Consider the following 19,758-nt stretch of genomic DNA (forward strand, 5'->3'; position numbering starts at 1 on the left):
GCCGCCCGCCGGAGCTCCGGTCCTTCCCCGCGCGAGGCTTCACGGGAGGTCAAGCGCCGGCTCCGCCCCTTTCCCCGACCCCCCTCCCGCGGGTGCAGGGGCGCGAGCCCGCGTCGCCCACGTGACTCTACGCGCGTGCGACCCGCGCCTCTAGTCCGGGCCCGGAGGTGCCTGGAGCGGGCTACGGTGCCTGGAGCGGGCTACGGTTCCTGTAGCTGCTTTGTGGTGTCTGTCACCGGCCCTTGGTGGAGCGCTGCAGACCCAGTCTCTGCAAAACCAACCCGCCTCGAGCGAGAGCCCTCCCTGCAGCTGGAACGGCGCGGGCCTTACGTCCCGGGCTTCCGGCCCGGGGCACCCTTCAGAGTGTGCCCTCCTAAAAGGCAGGGCCAACACTGCCACGCTCGGGCTGGACCCGTCCTGCTCCTCGGTTCGAGTTTTGCTCACAGGCGCTGGCCGGCACGAGCAGCTTTCACCCTGCACGCCAGCCTCTGCAGCAGCTCACCGCGGCCCGCGGCTTCCATGCAGAACCCTGATTGGGAAAAGGCACAACCTGCTGCGTGCGGAACCAGCAGCTCCCTCGGTCACGGTGACCTCGCGAATGAAAAGAGGAAGCGGGTTTATTGCGGAGTGCAATCCCTGCGAATGCTCAACTTTGTAAGGAGCTGCAACCTAAAAACCTCGTCAGTATTTAAAAGCAAGCTCCAGTGAATCATCCTTACTCAAATGCCATTTTCCTTGGAATCTTCTGACCTTCCCTCTACTCCCAAAGCAAAATGAATCAAGCCTCCCTGTCTTTGGTGCTCCTTACACCCCGCGAGTGCGCTCAGCAGCTAAGTGACAGTTTTAACTGCTCCCTGGGGTTGGGGTGGGGAGGGCAGGAAGGTAATAGTAACTCTAAATAAAGGTTCGCTGGAGTTTTTAAACCAGTGAAGTTTATCACGTGACAGATAGGGAACCAGCCCCATCAGAGGCAACTGGCCCAAGATTGTTCAGTAAGTCCAAAAACCCGAAATAGGCAAATCCCTTAGCCTCCTTTAATAATGATAGGGTCTTTTCACTGTATTATTAGAGCAGGTAAAAAGATTTGCCTATTTCCTTTCTGGCCCGGAGCGGTGGTTCACGCCTGTAATCCTAGCACTTTGGGAGGCAGAGGCGTGCAGATCATCTGTCTGGAGTTAGACCAGCCTGGCCAAGATGGCAAAACCCTGTCTCTACTAAAAATACAAAAATTAGCTGGGCGTCATGGCGCGCGCCTGTAATCCCACCTACGCAGGAGGCTGAGGCAGGAGAATCTCTTGAACACCGCAGGCCGAGGTTGCAGTGAGCCGATATCGCGCCACTGCACTCCAGGCTGGGCAACAGAGGAAGACTTATCAAAAAAAAAAAAAAAAAAAAAAAGGTTTGCCTATTTCGTTTCAGAGCATTGCGCTATACCCTCCGGATGAATAATAGTCCTTGAAGTCAGTCCTGGCATCTGGAAAACTAGGCACTGAAAAATAAAGTCAGCTGCCGAAGGTCACACTCTAACTGGGGGTGAAGCCTGGATTTCAAGGTCAAGCCTCTCTCCAGGTAGGGAGAGGGAGTCAGGAGCGCTGGGCGGAAGCAACGCGGGCGGCGGCTCCGGAAGCCCAGAGTGAGCTGGTGCCGCTTTCCCCGGCCTTGGCTGGGCCTGCACTGGGAGATTGCGCGGCGCCCACCCGGGGATCCGAGATGCCCTCGGAAGCCAATCTGTGTTCTGGACGGACCACACCCCGCTGTCTGTAGCCAATAAAACCCTGGATCGTGCATCCCACCCCCACCAAAGGGAGATTGGCTGAAGCCGAGGACCCGGGCGCGGTCTCCGTGGGATTTCTCTGCAGGCTGATGAAACACGTGGCTATCTAGCAGGGGCCCAAGTACAGGGTGTCTACACTTCAGCAAGAAAGCGCAGCGCCCTTCTCTCGTTCCCTTCTAGAGTGCAGTCCCTCGCTGGGGCTTTTGTATTTGTTGTGTGTTTAGTTGGATGGGGCGGGAGGGAGGCAGGGGAGGGAACAGTGCGAGAAATCCCCTGAATGTGTCTGACAGGGGAGCAGATCTGACAGAGTTGGGGGAGGAGGACTCCAAGTTCCTCTTTCCTCATTCTCTCCAGCTAAGCAGAGTCAGTGCAGAAGCAGTGTCTCACCTCGACTTCCAGTGTGATTGCAGCTTTTGCCCCGCCTACCAGAAATTCTGAAGTTGCCTCATCCCCGACAGCTGCAGACACCTCAGTCATGATAATGGCGGTCATTATTTATGAAGTACTTATTACGCGCCCTCCTTGAATTAAGTGCTTTACAATTACTATCTCACTTAATCCATCACTCTTGCCCTTCCCCGAAAAGAGACCCTGTGAGATGGCTGCCATCACAACCCTCAATTTACAGATGCGGCCTGAGGCTCCGGGTAACTTATGCAGGTTCATAAGGCTGGAAGAGGTAGAGACAGGGTTTCAATCACTGTCAATCAGATTCCAAATCCATTCGTTTATACCACTTTCTCCTGTCTTTCTCTCCACCCACTTATTTATCCAGTGTCCCGGAATGGGATATCTGTCGGGCAGGTATAAGGGGATGAATGACATCTGGCAGTACAGATGCTTCGGGTGCCTTCTGAATCATCACCCATTAGAATTTTTTTTTTTTTTTTTTAGACGGAGTTTCGCTCTTGTTACCCAGGCTGGAGTGCAATAGCGCGATCTCGGCTCACCGCAACCTCCGCCTCCTGGGTTCAGGCAATTCTCCTGCCTCAGCCTCCTGAGTAGCTGGGATTACAGGCACGCGCCACCATGTCCAGCTAATTTTTTGTATTTTTAGTAGAGACGGGGTTTCACCATGTTGACCAGGATGGTCTCGATCTCTTAACCTCGTGATCCACCGGCCTCGGCCTCCCAAAGTGCTGGGATTACAGGCGTGAGCCACCGTGCCGGGCTAGAATGTTTATATACTTAGGGAAGCTTGCTGCTAAGAGTATTGTCATTTAATCTTTTGAAATTTGATGATCCACATATAAGTAAAGTCAAAACAAGAATTTAAAAATAACAAGAATATTACATTAGCCTGAATACCCAGCTGTGCCAAACTAATACCCTGCATTGTATTTCTGAATTAACTTGATAGAGTCATTTTAGTTTACATGGAAGATAAAATAAATTGGCCGGGCACGGTGGTTTGCGCCTGTAACATCCAGCATTTGGGGAAGCCGAGGAGGGCAGATCACGAGGTCAGGAGTTCGAGCCCAGCCTGGCCAACATAGTGAAATCCATCTGTACTAAAAATACAAAAAGTTAGCCTGGCATGGTGGCCCACTCCTGTAATCCCAGCTACTCAGGAGGCTGAGACAGGAGAATTGCTTGAACCCAGGAGACTGAGGTTGCAGTGAGCCGGGATCACACCATTGCACTCCAGCCTGGGGAAGAGAGCAAGACTCCTTTTCAAGAAAAAAATAAAAAATAAATTTTTATCAGAAGTTTCTTGAATTATGCTCCTAATTTTAAGGGAAATGTCAGTTTTTTTTATACCAGTTGTATTAATTACAACAAATCAGTGTGGTAAAATCAGTAAGTTAATTATCAGAAATCCAGTGAATGAAATTAATCTAACATTGTTTATAAATCAATGTATAGTATTCTACAACAAATATTCTAACAAATGTAGTTCATCAAGCATTCATAACCTTTTTTTTTGAGACAGAGTCTCATCTCACTCTGTTGCCCAGGCTGGAGTGCAGTGGCGTGATCTCTGCTCACTGCAACCTCCACCTCCTGGGTTCAAGCAATTCTCCTCCCTCAGCCTCCTGAGTAGCTGAGACTACAGATGTGGGCCACCATGCCCGGCTCATTTTTGTATTTTTCGTAGAGACAGGGTTTCACCATGTTGGCCAGGCTGGTCTTGAACTCCTGACCTCAGGTGATCCACCCGCCTCGGCCTTCCAAAGTGTCGGGATTACAGGCATGAGACACCTTGCCCGGCCCTGGTCCCTGGTTTTAGTTTTTTTGTTTTGTTTTGTTTTGTTTTTGAGACAGAGTGTTGCTCTTTCCCCCAGGCTGGAGTGCAGTGGCACAATCTCAGCTCACTGCAGCCTCTGCCTCCCTGGTTCCAGCAATTTTCCTGCCTCAGCCCTGGGTAGCTAGGATTACAGGCACATGCCACCAGAACCCGGCTAATTTTTGTATTTTTAGTAGAGACGGGGTTTCACTATCTTGGCCAGGCTGGTCAGTTTTGGTTTTAATCTAATCAATTGTAACCAAAGAGGAGAAGAGAGAATTTATCAAGGAAATATTTTGAAAGCTAACGGCTGACAATTTTCCTGTGGTGATAACAGAAATCAACACACTAATTCAAGAATCACTATGAACTGCAGACAAAAGAAATAGAAAGAAATCTGCACACAGATTATTAATAACAAAACTTCAGGAAATAAAAATGAAGGAAAATTATTAAAAATTTCTAGGGGTGGGAGAAGCAGATTACCTTCAAAGGAGTGTCACTTGGCCAGGCGCGGTGGCTCATGCGTGTAATCCCAGCACTTTGGGAGGCCAAGGCAGGCAGATCACCTGAGGATGGGAGTTTGAGACAAGCCTGGCCAATATGGTGAAAGCTCGTCTCTACTAAAAACACAAAAATTAGCCAGGCATGATGGCACACTCCTGTAATCCCAGCTACCTGGGAGGCTGAGGCAAGAGAATCTGCCTCAGATTGTCTTGAACCTGGAAAGCAGAGGTTGCACTGAGCCGAGATTGTGCCACTGCACTCCAACCTGGACGAAGAGCGAGACTCTGTCAAAAAAAGAAAAAGGAGTGCCACATAAACAGCTGATTTTTTCAACAGTTTCAATGGAAGCCAGAAGACTGATATTAAATCTTCAATGTGCTATAGAAAGTAACTAATGGCCAGGCATGGCCCAGCGCTCTGGAAGGCCAAGGTGGGTGGATTGCTAGAGCTCGGGAATTAGAGACCAGCCTGGGCAACAGGGCGAAGCCCCGTCTCTACAAAAAATACAAAAATTAGTTGGGCATGGTGGCGTGTGCCTGTAGTCCCGGCTACTGGGGAGGCTGAAGTGGAAGGATCACCTGAGCCCTGGGAGGTCAAGGCTGCAGTGAGCCGAGATCACATTCCTGCACTCCAGCACAGGCAACAGAGCGAGACCCTGTCTCAAAGTAATAATAACAACTATCAACCCACAACTTTATACCCATGAAAAATATATTTCAAAGATAACACAAGATAAGATTTTCAGACAAAAACAGAAAAAATGGTCACCAACAGACCTCACTAAAGAATATTCTATTGCAGGGCGTGGCGTGGCTTGCCTGTGGCCCCAGCTACTCGGGAGGCTGAGGTGGGAGGATCGCTCGAGCCCAGGAGTTCTGGACTGTAGTGCACTATGCCGATCGGGTGTCCGCACTAAGTTCAGCATCAATATGGTGACCTCCCGGGACCACCAGGTTGCCTAAGGATGGGTGAACCGGCCCAGGTCGGAAACAGAGCAAGTCAAAACTCCCGTGTTGATCAGTAGTGGGATCGCGCCTGTGAATAGCCACTGTACTCCAGCCTGGGCAATATAGCAAGACCCTATCTCTAAAAAAAGAGAATATTCTATTTCAGCCAGGTGTGGTGGCTCATGCCTGTAATCCCAGCACTTTGGAGTTTGAGACAGCAATGTCCTCCCTGCACATGTACCTTAACAGATGTGTCTATATCTTCATTAAAATACAACAATCCTTATAGCAGCATAATTTGTAATAGCCTCAAACTAGAAACTTCCCAAATATCTGTCACAGAAGGATGGTTAAAAAAACCATAGTACATTCAAGACTAGACTACGATACAGCAAAGAAAATGAATACAATCATATGCCTACACACGCCAATGAATCTCACACAACTCATGTGTGAGCGAAGAAGTTAGACCTATAAGGATAGATAATGTGTGATTCCATTTATATGAAATTATCATCAGGCAAACTAATCTCAATAACAGAGTTTACCTGGGGCTGAGGGTGCAGGGATTAGAACCTTCTGTGGGGCCTGAAATGTATACAGTTGTCAATCAATGTATGTGGGGAATCAGTTTCACCATCTCCCACAGATATCAAAATCCACAGATGCTCAAGTCCTGATATAAAATGGTGCAGTATTTGCATATATCCCTAGTACATCTTCTCGTATACTTTAAATCATCTCTAGATTACTTATGCAATCACCTGTCAGATAACGACACTTCAGTCCATACCAGAATACATATAGGATGGTGGTCCCATAAGGTTATAATGGAGCTGTGCCATACAGCTGTACAATCTCTAAAAACTGATATTTAAGAAGAGATGGGATGGCAGAGCGCAGTGGCTCAGGCCTCTAATCCCAGCACTTTGGGAGGCTGAAGAGGGCAGATCATGAGGTCAGGAGATTGAGACCATGCTGGCTAACACGGTGAAACCCGTCTCTACTAAAAATACAAAAAATTAGCCTAGCATGGTGACATGCACCTATAGTCCTAGCTACTTGGGAGGCTGAGGCAGAAGAATCGCTTGAATCTGGGAGGCAGAGGTTGCAGTGAGCTGAGATCCCACCACTGCACTTTAGCCCGGGCGACAGAGCAGGACCGTCTCAGAAAAAAAAAAAAAAGGAGAGATGGGGTCTTGTTATGTTGACCAGACTAGTCTAGAACTCCTGGGCCCAAGTGATCTTCCCAACTTGGCTTCCCAGAGTGCTGGGATTGTAGGCATGAACCACCACACCTGGCCAGGTGTACCATTTTTATTGTTTATACTGTAATTTTAGGGTCCTTTTCTGTGTTTACACAGATAGCTACCATTATGTTCCCATCGTCCACAGTACCCAGTACGGAACATGCTGCAGAGGTGCGGAGCCCAGGAGCAATCAGCTCTACCCTTCAGCCCAGGTGCGTGTCTGGCGGGACCATCTGGAGGAAGCCGAGGAGACATGAGCTGAAGGCAGAAGGTGAGTCGGAGGTGGGATCTTGGGACCGGTGTGAGAAGTTAGACAAAAACGGGTGAAATCTGAATAAATGTTACCATATTCATATAATTACTGCATTAATAACCTTAGATAATGGTTCATGTTATCATTTAGTTAATAGGATTACGCCTATGTTAATTTTTTTTTTTTTTAAGAGATAAAGTCTCACTCTGTGACTTAGGCTGGAGTTCAGTCTGTGACTGATCATAGCTCACTGCTTTCTGGAACTCAGGCTCAAGTAATCTTCCCACCTCAACCGCCTGACTAAGTGGGACTATAGGCAGATGCCAATATACCTGGCTAATTTCTTTTACTTTTCTTTAGAGACAGGGTCTGCCTAGGCTGGTCTCAAACTCCTGGGCTCAAGTGAACCTGAACCTCCCGCCTCCACCTCTCAGATTGCTGGGATTACAGGCGTGAGCCGCCATACCCGGCCTAAAGTTCTTACTTTTGACAAATGTGCATGGTAACGCAAAATGTCATTATTAGGGGAAGCTGGATGGAAGGTATATATGTAAAGTTATTTCAACAGTATGTGTTTATTTTACAACATGGAGGTGTTTATCTTTCCATGAGTGTAAAGTACAAAAGGCAGGCTCATGGTGTTGTCAGAAGTCAGAACACTGGTTTCAGGGCTGGGGGCCCTGGGAGGGGCTGGGCATGGTTGGCTTTGTGATCTGGGGGCTGGTGTGTTCCATCGCTGAATGTCTTTTGAGCTGTGCACTTACCAGGGCCGTAAGTCACATCTCGAGAAATGTTCATAAGTTTCCCAAAAAGTAAAACGAGGATGGGAGGCTTGTTTGGGACCTTGGGTGCTTATCCAGCCATGAGCCCTGGCCCTGGCCCAGATGCTTCTAGAACTGAGAACATTCCAAGTAGAGGTGGCAGAGCCAAGGCCCTGAGGTGGGAGCACACTGCTGCTCGTCCCCAGCTGTGAATGGGGTGTCCTGGTGGGAATCAGTGCCGTGTGCACTGCAGGGCCGGCAGGTCCATGTCCACATTGTGGCTCAGGGCAGCGAAAGCCAATCTCCGTCCCCTCCACAGGGTGGTCAGCCTGTCAGCAGGTGGCCAACTAGTCCTCCTGGGAAATGGTGCCATCCCAGATACTGGGTGTATCTCATCCACAAATAGGGTGCTCAGCAGTGGTGTCAGCCTGGTGAGCCTTGGTAAGGGCAGGTGCAGGATGCTGAGCCTCTTTAGTCCCCATGCCCGTCTCAAGGCCACTCCTTCCGTGGGCCCATCCAGCAAACGAGGTGGCCGGGAAAGAAGCCAGCTCCATCCACAGGGTGTGCCGTTTTGCTCAGCTCAGAACCAGCATCATCCTCCGTCGTAATTCTCTTTGGTGGGAGTACTGGGAAAGCCTGCACTGGCAGCTGGAAGGCAGCTGGTGGTGGCGAAGCTGCAGCAGTGGCTGCAAGGCTTTTAGCCTCGCCCGGCCTCTGGGACAGTGGCAGAGCTCTCCAGCACCAGGGTCCCCGGCATGGTCACGCTGACTACAGCTGGGAGCCCAACACACCCCTGGTGCCCCTCTCGTCCCAGGGCTGGGGGTCTAGGCCAGGCCCCTCTTGGCCTCAGAATTGTGCCCTGGGAGGGGAACACGCCCAAAGGTTGGTACAGAGGCCCTGGGGCATGCTGCTGGCTGGCCAGGGCTGCGGGGATGCCATGCTCCTCTCTCTCTCTCGTGGCCTTGATGGGACAAGCCTCCCCATTGAATGGGATTTTCCAAGGTGTCTGGGGCTGCGGGGTTAGGGTTAGGGTTAGGGTTAAGGTCAGGGGTTAGTGTTAGGGCTAGGGCTGGGAGCTGGCGGGGTGCCCCCTGGCTCCTTCCAGTCACAGTCATTTGGTGAAGGGGCCAAATACAGGTGCCCATGTTGCAGTGGGGATATCTCCCGACCTTCCTCTTAGTCCTGATGGGCCTGGGCAGGGCCCGGTGTCGGGGTCCCCATGGGCTTCCTGGGCTAAGCCTGTCCCATGGTCCCGGGGATGTCCAGGACACAGTCGGAAGGGACACGGACCCAGCAGCTCTTCTCGAAATCATAATGGGGGAACCAAGGGCCCCCCACATCCAGGTCCGTCGGGAGCTGGGGCATTGAATTCCACTCTATATATCGCCAGGAATGGCGAGGTCCTCTCTGAGCCAAGGCTGGGCTGGACACAGGGTAGGTGTTTTCATGGACTGCCCCACCAGGACAGGGTGTGAAAGGACGAGGTGCCTGTGGTGGGGGAGCTGACCAAATGGTCTGCGGGCACTGGGTTGCTGGGCCGGGAGGGGGCTGACCGTCCCCCTTGCAGAGGGTGTTCCTGCCAGGTGAAGCCAGCACGGGCCTGGGTGCCGAGGACCCTTTTTCGGGTTTGGCTGAAAGGAAAACAGATGTGGTCGGCGTCTCCAGTGAGCCCATGTAGGCCTTTCCGGGCTGGGCCCCACGTGCCTGGGGTCTGACACTGAGGACACGCCTGTAGTCTGCTGATTCCAGAGGGAGGGGAGTGTGCAACCTGGGGTGAGGAGGCCGTCGGAGGATGGCAGGTGGCTCCTGGGACTGCCCCCCAGGGTCCAGGCTGGCTGGGGGCTTCCTGCCACACACCCTCCTCCCAGGGCTGCAGCCGCCAGGCAGAACTCAGGTGGGAGGGGCCTCGGCTGTCACCCAGCCGCCTTGCCACCTCCCATGGGGATCTGTCTCCAAAGTGGGTGATTGGACCTGGACGTGGGTCACCCTCTGCTCTCCTGAACTGCCCAGTCCATGCCAGCGCTGACCGTTCCCACATCTGGCTGAACTCTGGGCTCGCCTCTGGGACCAGGTTCCCACCTGCGTCCTTTCCCTGAATGCTCTGGGGGTCAGGGACACTGATTCCCTCATCTCCCTGACTCAAGGCTTGTGGTCCTGGCACCCTTGAAGGGCTGTGCAGGAGTAAGGGGCCTCTGCTGCTCTCTGAGGCTGTCAGTGCTCACAGGGAGGGACAGGGGCTCCCACAAATGGGTCTGGCTCCTCCGGTGCCCTTGAGGGCCCCATGAGGGGGACAACGGGCCACCATGGAAAGTGCGAGGAGGCTTCTTGGAGGGTCTTGCCCACATCCCCCTCCTGCATGCACAGCACATCCAGTCCACATGCACTGAGCGCCTGCCCTGAGGACCGGTGGGCCTACTGTACTTTCTTATAGTCTAGGAGGAAGAGGAGGAAGAAAGGCTGAAGAGGGAGGGCCAGGTAGTAGGGTTGGGGCTCCCAGGCATTTCCCCACTGTTGACTTCCCCAGAGAGTGACTCGGGAGGGGACCTGGCACTGGAGCTCACCTGGGGATGGCAGGTCCTTGTGCTTCTTTGTGGGCCTCGAGGCCCACAGATGTTTTAACACCTTTTCATCATCCATCACCCAGGTACCGGAAAAGAAGTTCCGGAAGCGTGCCCACAGGCCAGACCTTGATGTTCTCAGCAGGCGCTCTAGGGACAGGGTGGGCATCAGGCCAGGAGAGTTCCCTGGGAGGGGTCAGAGCCCATACCCCGTGGCCACTTCAGTCTCCCACTGGGCGGTGCCAGATCCTTTTGTGGCCGCCTCAGTGGTCCAGATGTGCACAGGAGGCTGTGGCTGGGGGGCGGCCTGGGCAGGGAAGTGCTCACCACACTCCCGACTTTCATCTGGGTCATGTGGGGGATGGACTCGGTGTCACTGTGCCCTCCCAGCCCACCCGGGCAGATCTCCCTCTGGGCCAGAACTGAGGATCATGAGGACAGTGTGAGGAAGCTCCCTCGGGTCAATTGGGGTCTGACCCCAGTGCTCCCCAGGTCACAGATGGACTTACTCCTCCAAACCTTGCTGATGATTCTTGTTATGGGCATCAGCGCCTGCTCCCCCTCCAATACATAAACATCCCAGAGGCACAGGGTGAGGCCGAGAGAGATCTGTGGGGACAGCAGGCGTGGGAGGACCTGGCCCTTCCAGGCTGAGGCTGGGGCTTAAGCTGGGCCCATTGGGGCTTCAGTCCCCAGAGTCAGTGACCCTCCCCATGAGGGTGGCCTGACCCTTCTGGGAGGCTGGGTCAGACAAGGTCTTGCAGCTCCTCATGGGGGGCACTCATTTCATTGGGGATGTGGCTTCTGGAGAGAAGGGCTTGAGGCTTCCCTGAGCCCTCCCAAGTCAGATCCTGGCCCAGTCTGCCCATGAGGTTGGTCCTCAGCCCCGGCCTCTGCCTTGGTATGATCCTTCTGGGGCAGAGGGTCTTGCTGTGTGTCCTGTGGGGACCCGCATGGGCCTCCTGTGGGCTGGGGGTGGGCCGGACCCCCGAGCTGGGGAAGCAGGGCACTGCACGGCAAGGAGGGTCCCTGAGACTCCCTGTGCCTCCTTACCTCATCATTGAGCATCCGGAGAAGCCAGCCTAATGAGGAAGCCTGTGCGCCTAGCCCTTCCTTGTCCTGATGGGAGGAACAGAGGTGCTCAGGGCCCCCTGGGCTGCTCTAGAAACCTCCCTCTTCCAGGACCCACTGAAGACCCCTCCCTAAGTGCAGAACACTGGGCGGTGTCCAGGGCTCCCCACAACACCTTCCCCTTCCCACACTCCCGGGGGACACACTGCCCTTAGTCCTGCTCTGCGGGAGCTGGGCCCCAGTCCCTGTGCCTCTGTCTCCTCCAGGGCTGGAAAAAAAAACCCAAATCCCAGCCCACGGAGAACCCTACGTCCCAGGTCGGGCCCTGGCTGCCACTCAGCCTGTCACCAGCCACCGGGGGGCTCCAGCCCCCCCGCTCCTCCAGCCCCACGTGATGCAGGGCCTCTGGAGAAGAGTCCAGAGGACCATAAACTCACCAGATGCCACATGGTCTTGGGTTGTGACGAGGGCACCACATGCTCCTGATGGTCTCGGAGCCCCTGGACTGTCCCGCCATTTGGGCTGTGGAATCCTGAGAAGCCCCCAGCTCATCATGAAATCAGAGCCCTCTCCCAAGATGTGGAGCCATCAGCTGGAAGAGCTGGGCAGCTGCAGAGGCCCCCAATCCCCGAGGCCTCCCACCCTCCCATCTGCTGACCCCACGATGCTGCCTTGGCCCTGGGGAGGAGGGGTGGGAACATCCCCTGGAGCCTGGCTGGAGGTGCTCCTGGAGGCCTCCTGGGCCAGGGTGCTGGGAGGGCAAGGCTGACTTTGAGGCCAAGACAGAGGGTGGCCAGAACAGAGTGGGTGCTGGGCTTCTCGGTCATCTCCTGGAAGTGGCGTCGGGCCAGAGGACACGGGATGGGGGAAGATGCTGCCATCTGGGCTCAGTCAGCCCATTTGTGGGGACCGAGGGCAGCTGGAGCCCAGGCAGCTGAAGGGCAGGAAGACTCTCAGGGAGGGGAGAGTCAGCTGCACAGAATCAGAGCCAGAGGGCGTGGCTCCAGGACACACAGGGCGGCCACAGGGAGGATGAGATGTCCTCTGCTGATGGGGATGAAAGGCGTCTGACTTGGGCTCTGGGGGTCAGCCCCCAGCTCCTGTGGGACCCTCAGCAGAGACATCCTAAAGGCTCCCAACAAGCTGGCGACACAGGAAGGTGCCTTCACTGAAAGTTGAGATCACCTGGCCAGGGTGAGCATCCCCAGGTTTGGTAGCAAGAAGCCCCAGGGGCACCTGTCCACCTACCCTGTGGGAAGTGCCTCTCACTGGCCAGCAGCTGTGCCAGTGCCCAGAATGCGTCCTCTTCGGGAAGGTACAGTAGGAACAAGGCGGCCACCTGGCTCAGGTCTCTGCAGTAGCCCACCTCCTGCAAGAGTCAGAGTCACCGTGGAAGGACATCACCATGGAAGGATATCACCTGGGTGCTGAGGTCACCTGGGAGGACTCATGTCATTGGAGAAGACAGAGGTGACTGGGGAGGCTTCCTCTGAACAAGAGGCTTCCTCAGGATGCAAATTCATTTCATTTCAAGACAAGAGCCATGTCCATCAGACACTTCAGCAACTGATCGAAATGTCTCCTGAGAGCACTGTCCTGCGTGCGACCCCGCCAAGCTCCTGGGCTTTGTGGGCAGCCCCAGGAGGAAGGTGTCATTTCTTGCTCTGAGAAGTGGTGGTCGGGCCCAGGTGACACCAGGAGTCAGGGCCCTGACTCCTTTGTGACTCAGTTTGACCCCTTGAGACCACCCCCCTTGCTTGGAAGTTTATGCCAGCAGTGAGCTAGAGTCATGCCTTCTATATCCTGGTGGCTCACAAATACTGACTTGGAAAGAAGCAACGACACCCCCAATAGACACCCACACCAGGGAATATGGCCGTGAATATGGGAATATGGTCACTGCCCAGAATACTCACCGGATTATACTCTGCGTAGGCCAGCAGGACGTGGAATAGTTCCCTCTGCCTAGGAGACAGAGAAAGGGGGCTTTCATTTCTTTTGTGGAGATGCTATTAGTTTCACTTTGTCTACAAATCCTAACAGCAAATCCCATTTCACGTTCAGATGATTCACCAGACAAGCGGTGAGCTCTTCAGGGCCTTTGACTGTTTAAGAAATGTTTCAGTAAAGTCCACATCTATGAAATGCAGATATCCAAGTTGGACAGTGAGTTGACTAATCAGTTTTGCTTTGATTGACTTTTTTTTCAGTTTGCACACACGCCAGTTCAGTCTTTGGGTGTACAGTTCTGCCATGGTTCTAACCCAATGTGCAGAGTCTCCCGGCCACTGCTCCAGCCCCTCCTGGAGCGACTCGTTCATCCTCCACAACTCCAGAGTGGCCCCTATGCAGCCCGCCTTCCCCATTCTGTCAGCTCCTGGTCACCCAGACCGGTTCTCAGTCCCTCTGGTTTGACCTTTCCCACAATGGCCTATGAATAGGAATCCTACAGTGGTAGCTTTTCGAGTCTGGCTTCTTTCTCCTAGCAAAATGCATCTAGGTTCCACCCACGTTCGTGCGGGCATCACTGGCTCGTTCCCTTTTCTCAGCGAGTCTTCTATCTCAAGGGAGAACCAACCTTCCTCGCCCCATTCCCATGCTGATGGTCATCCCCAAAGGCTCTGTGTGTGAGTGATGATGAATGAAGCAGTGAATGTGGCATGCAGGTTTCATGTGGATGTCAGTTTCCAAGTCATTGGGCTCAATATCTGACACTTTGGGGACCTGTGGTTCAAGTGCGTTGAGCTTTGTGAGCCACTGCCCAACTGGCTGCCAAAGTGGCTGTGCCATATTACATTCCCAGCAGACCCGGATGAGAGTTTCCAGGACCCTGAGTGCCCCCAGCATTTGGTGCTGTCAGTGCTGCCTGGGGAGGCTCATGGGCCCTCCATCCTGCTGCCCTCCCGTGGGTGCTACCATGGGTTCCCATGGCTCAGGGAGAGCACCTTTCCCCATTGTGCATGATTTTCTTTGCTGCCTTCTGTCTCCTCAGGATCCTCTTCGCTTCTGGCCCCACATGTTCCAGCCTGGCCCAGGGCTTGGAACCTGGGAGCTGCTCGGTCCCTGGTGCCGGCTGCTTCCTGGGCCAGGAGAGCACTTGGCAGCTCTGTCATCCTTCCTGGGTGACCCTGGCTTCTGCTCCAGGGAAGTCCCCATCCCTCTGGTTCACCCCGTCTCCACTGGGGCCCTGTGGCTCCCGTGGGCTTACTTGATGCCATATCGCTCCTGGAAAAGACTGTGTCTTCTGAGTGTCTTCCTCACGTCCAGGTCGATCTGGTGCACCTGTTGACAGGACCTCTTCCCCTTCTCCTTCATGAGCTGTAGGGCAGGGCCAAGAGGAGGAAGCAGCCTCAGAACAGAGGGAAGACTCCCTGCCCCAAAATGCAGTCATCCCACAGTCAGCACTTCCAGAAGGAAGGAAAGAAGGAAGATTTCCTTCTGCAGAAAGCTGCTTTTTGGCTTGTTTCTGAAGCCGGGGAGGGTCCCCAAAGCCAAGCTCCTCTGTGGTGTCTATGTGGCCATCTATGCCCAGGATGTGCATCTGGCCAGCACACACATGCCCCAAGTGGGGCTTGATGTTCGTTCCCTGCAGCTGGAGACCTGGGCCCCTGACACGGCCTGGCCTGTTTGTTGGGCTCTGGCTTAGCATACCTGGTATTTGCTGGGGTTTTTCGCCTTGATGTCATCAATGTTGAGGAGGACCGACCACACCTGGCCCCGGATATTCATGGGAATGCCCTTGTAAACACGGCGAATGAGCTGTGGGCAGAAAACGATCTGGTGACTCGGGCCAGGGGCGACCCCCACGAGGACCAGATCCCGAGAATTCTGTAAATTATTAGTTTTGGCCCCGTGATTCCTCAGTAGAGGTGAGGTCAAGCTGGGGCAGGGTCTCCCTTCCCAGGACTGAAGGAGAAAATGGGCACTCAGAGTCCTGAACTCTGATCTGGACCTGTTCCTTCCTTTGGGTCACCAGGAGGCTGCCCTAGCCCTGAGCTCCGGTGGCTCCAGCCCTAGATTCAGATTCCCTTCGAACAAGGTGACTCTCACACCAACGGGTAGCAAAGCTGGCGACCAGGCCTGTGGTCCTCTGCATGAGGACAGTGTGCCACCCGCCCTCTGAGAGGCTGAGGGTGCCAGGCCACAGCCACGGGTGCCTGTCCCCTGTCCCTGCAGAGAGTGGTTCTGGGGCCTCTCCCTCCACACGTTACTTTTTCGCTCTTCTTATATTTCTCCCATTCGCCCAGCATTTCCCTCCACTTGGTCTTGCGTCTCAGCTCCTGCCGAATTTGCTGTCAAAGGAGGAATGCTGGAGTTAGCGGAGCCGCCAGGCTTCTCAGAGCAGCCCGTGAATGCTGCGTCTTGGGTTCTGGAGCCCTGGTGGGACCCAGCTGGAAGGAGCCAGGGAATGGCAGACCCTAAGGGCTGACAGCCTTTCAGCAAATGAGCGCCAGTGGGCTGGCCTTGGGTCCCTGGGATGTGCCATTCTCAGGCCACAGACACACCAGTCATAGGTCAGGTCCCAGCCTCTAGGTGGGGTTCTGACACAAGTGGGCAGCTGCCCCCAAGCCACGACTCTGATTCTCACTTTGGAATTTCATCAAACTGCCAGAGATACAGTGACTTGGGGTCAGGTCCAGCAGGGAAGCTGCCCCTCCCTGTGACAGCGTGTTGCTCCCACCCACCCCCACCCAGGCTTGCTGCCTCCTCCACCTCACCCACCACCTGCCCAGTCCCTCTGTCCCTGGGTCAGGCCCCCCATGCATCAGGATCTTACCTTGACCTCCCGGGAACTGAGAGGGGGCAGCTCCGTCTCACTGTAAGGGAACCAAGCAGAGCTGAGGAGCTGCACAGGGCTTGGAGCCGTCCGGTCTGGGAGCCGACCCCCAGAAAGAACTGGCTCTGTCCCATCCAGCTCAGGGCTCAGCCTGGAAAAAGGCACAGGGAAGGGAGGACGGGGGCTTTCCTGTGGGGCTGACTCCCAGGAGGGGCCAGGACCTGGGAGGAGCGGGAGTGCAGGGCCAGCCTGGCCTGGGTTACTGGGGCCCCTGGTGTGGGGGGGCAGTCAGGCTGCACAATGGGGTGCCCCTCCTGGCCTAGAGGTGGTGCTTTCTGCTAGAGCTGAGAAAGGTGGGCCATGAGATGGGATAGGGGCTTCCCAGGGTGGGTGACCGGGCCCTGACAGGAGTCCCTTCAAAGTGCTCACGTGATGTGGAACTGCCGGGGTCTCCAGAGCCTGGCCTGAGACCTGTGCAGTGCACCCAGGGTGTAACCGGGACCCATCGCCCCCTACACACCCAAGGCCCTCGCAGGTCTGACCTCCCAGCGTCCACCTGCCTCTCCCTGCACCCGAGCCACACACCCTGCATTTTAGAAGTGGCAGGGCTCATACGCTCCCTCCACCCTACCTCCCCCGGGATCCTCTGTCTCTCCATGCTATGATCCCTGAGGGGTGGGCGCCAGGCTGGGCTCCTCTTACCTAGCCCCAGATCCCTTCCCAGCACCAGACCCAGGCTCTTTTTTTTTTTTTTTTTTTGAGACGGAGTTTCGCTCTTGTTACCCAGGCTGGAGTGCAATGGTGCGATCTCGGCTCACAGCAACCTCCGCCTCCTGGGTTCAGGCAATTCTCCTGCCTCAGCCTCCTGAGTAGCTGGGATTACAGGCACGTGCCACCATGCCCAGCTAATTTTTTGTATTTTTAGTAGAGACGGGATTTCACCATGTTGACCAGGATTGTCTCGATCCCTTGACCTCGTGATCCACCCGCCTCGCCCTCCCAAAGTGCTGGGATTACAGGCCTGAGGACCTAGGCTCTTTAGCTGCAAGCTCTGCTGCCATTTTGGCCTCACCGTGAGATGCCCAGAACAGGGTTCTGCCCGTCTTCTCCCTCATTCCCCTAGGGCCACAGCCCCCACTGTCCCTGTGCCTTTCCCCTTTCCCCATGGGGACAGGGAGGGCTATGGCTCTAGGGAAATGGGGGAGAACAGGGGCAGGTGGGCCCTCAACAACAGCCCCGAAGCTGGGGCAGGTGTCCCTTCACCCTATGGCCACAAACCTTGGATCTCACTGGGGTTGTCTGTCAGTGGACAGGATTAGACCCTCAGGCTACCCTGCTCCTCTTGTGCTAACTTGGAGATGGAACTGCTGAGAGCCCAGGGGCCTGATCTAGCCCCTTCTCCATTCCCACCCGCTCCCTGGATGGGCCCCTCACCTCTGGCCTAACAACCTCAGGTGGGGCCTGCAGGGGAGCCAGGGAGGAGGTCTGACCCTGGGAAGGAGGTTGGCCGGACCTGGGGAGACATGGCCTCAGGGCCTCAGGAGGTTTTTTCTAAAAGCAAACCCATCCCTGAGCTGAGATAGGTGCTTTAGGGGCTGAGGGGAGCATAGAGGACTCACTGCACAATTCCAAACCGATCCGCGCGGTTGTGGATTTCCACAGGCTCAGGCTCCATGTCCGCTGGCAGCCCAGCTCGTTGTCCCTGCAACCCAGAGGGAGCCTTGCTGAGGGGCCCAAGGTAAAGGGTACAAGAGGCCTGGGGCATTGGCCACCCGTCCCCACCCTGTGCTCCTAGGGAGCCCAAAACCCTTTGACCAGGGCACACTGGCAGAGGTCCCCCTCCAAGGAGCAGACCGACCTGTACCTTCTCATATTTGAGAATGATGTCCTCTCGCTCCTGTAATGTATGTTCTGTCATCTCCATCTTGTGAGACAAAATCATCTAAAGATTACACTGCACCTGAGAACTTCAGAGAACACCTGAACCGCTCCCACTGGGCTCCCAGATGCTGGCTGGCTGCGTAACCCCCATTCCACCACTGCCGCCAGGTGAAAAGGGGCCAGACGCAGTGGCCCACACCTCCATGGGTCTCTGGAGTCTCAAACCCCAAGCTGGGTGGGCATCTTCTCAAGGACGTGAGAACAGTGGGACCTGGTCAGATAATCCCGTGTCCCCAAATGCCATGAAACAGGCACACACCTGCCCTGGCAGGTTGAATGGTGTCTCCTTGCCTAAATTGAAGGGCCCATGATGGGCTACTCCAGACATGTAGAGGCAGACTGGGGTCAGGGACCAGAGGTCTCTGTACAGTCGGCCTCCTGAGATTCTCAGGGACCACAGAGATGTCCAGTTTCCCACAAGGAACAGGATCTCTCCTGAGTGCTCCATCCTACTCCACTCATCACTTGGGCTACCATGGCCCTTCAGTCAGAGCAGCGAAGCCACTTTAGGAATAACGCCAGTTGAGCAGAAGGGTGTTTGGTTGGGGGATGAAAATGATCTACTGTCTCCAAAGCAGCCTCTGTGCTCGTGGAAACCACGTCTCTGGGGAAGGGACGGCAGACTCCACCATTCTGAGCTCTCCACATAGGAGGGGGCTTCATCTCCCTGGGTCACCGAGGAAGAACAGTGGGTCCTTGGTCCTGGAGAACACCTAGATGGACCATCCCTTCTGGGAACACTCGGGGCAAAAGGAGGGTGAGGACTCGATAGGACCAGACAGAGAAAGAAATACTTGGGGAGAACCTCAGTGCCTGGACCCTCTGAAGAGGAGGAGAGAGAGTCTCCCTCCAGCCAGCCCTTCAGGGATTCTTCATTTTCCACAACTGCCCAAAGGCTGAAGGCTCCCCATTCACTCCTGGACAAGAGACTGTGTGTGCCCAGTGGGTCCCACAGCGACCATCAGGACCCAGCTTAGGCCACAGAGGTGTTTTGATGATTCATCCCAGTCAATTTGTGGATTCATCCCAGTGGCTCTGCCAGGGCCAGTTTCTGCCCCATCGGGATGGAAAACCCTGGACAGATTTGGGATGTAGAGCAGGGAGGCCACAGGGTTCAGGCCTGAAGTCCCTCTCAGCACAAGGCAGGCTGACAGCAAAACCTAGGGTCATGTCTGGATTCCCAGACTGATTACCGCCTCTCTGACCCCAGAAGTCTCACCTGTCGAATGGGTACATTTGGGACAGCACTCACCCTACGGAGCCACCATGGGGACGAAAGAGACAATCGTCTACACGGGCAGCGTAGAAGAGGCACCGAGTGCTCAGGGATCACCCTCCTTGGCAGCTGCCCAGAGGCCAGCATAGCCCACACCATAGCCACTGTCCCCAAGTCAGCATGGAGAGAAGAGAGCAGGTCACACTCACCTGATTCTGATGAATCAGCTGGCCTGGGTTATGCCTCTCAGGCAGAAAATCTCTGAGTACACAGAAGTGCTCACAGATGCCACTGTGTGTGTGTAGCCACTGTAGAACACAGAGTGAGGCCAGAGAGCAGACAGGTGCTAGGCATAAGTGGCATTCCGAGGTCATGGCACGCATCACAATGGGGCCTTGCCCAGGTCAGCAGGGCCCTGTCAGCGTCCTCCACTACCTGAGGGCTGGTTCTGGGGCAGGCTGCTGTCAAACTCCGTC

General features: G+C 54.9%; 1 protein-coding gene across 1 annotated transcript; it reads right to left on the reverse strand.

Moving 5' to 3' along the window:
* Positions 1-8,792: 8,792 nt before the first annotated feature.
* LOC135275730 (TBC1 domain family member 3G-like) lies at positions 8,793-18,163 on the reverse strand. The gene is made up of 13 exons (XM_064378226.1): positions 17,990-18,163; positions 17,745-17,827; positions 16,126-16,165; positions 15,560-15,640; positions 15,000-15,107; positions 14,557-14,666; positions 13,265-13,313; positions 12,597-12,717; positions 11,786-11,880; positions 11,331-11,396; positions 10,787-10,886; positions 10,281-10,427; positions 8,793-9,350 (listed from the first exon to the last, which is right to left on the reverse strand). The coding sequence occupies exons 1-13, from the start codon at positions 18,065-18,067 to the stop codon at positions 8,953-8,955; spliced, it is 1,476 nt and encodes a 491-aa protein (XP_064234296.1). The 5' UTR covers positions 18,068-18,163; the 3' UTR covers positions 8,793-8,952.
* Between the last annotated feature and the right edge of the window lie 1,595 nt (positions 18,164-19,758).

The sequence above is a fragment of the Aotus nancymaae genome, unplaced genomic scaffold (assembly GCF_030222135.1).
Source record: "Aotus nancymaae isolate 86718 unplaced genomic scaffold, 86718_ANA_hifiasm-v0.15.2.pri h1tg000018l, whole genome shotgun sequence".
NCBI lineage: Eukaryota > Metazoa > Chordata > Mammalia > Primates > Aotidae > Aotus > Aotus nancymaae.

What these genes read in the sequence shown, in the direction of transcription:
- LOC135275730 (XM_064378226.1), bottom strand. Translation starts at nt 18,067, where the DNA reads ATGATTTTGTCTCACAAGATGGAGATGACAGAACATACATTACAGGAG. An exon ending in TCATTCTCAAATATGAGAAG is followed by an intron (nt 17,828 to 17,989) that starts GTACAGGTCGGT and finishes TCTGGGTTGCAG; the next exon opens with GGACAACGAGCTGGGCTGCC. An exon ending in CATCAGCAAGGTTTGGAGGA is followed by an intron (nt 10,428 to 10,786) that starts GTAAGTCCATCT and finishes CCCTGTCCCTAG; the next exon opens with AGCGCCTGCTGAGAACATCA.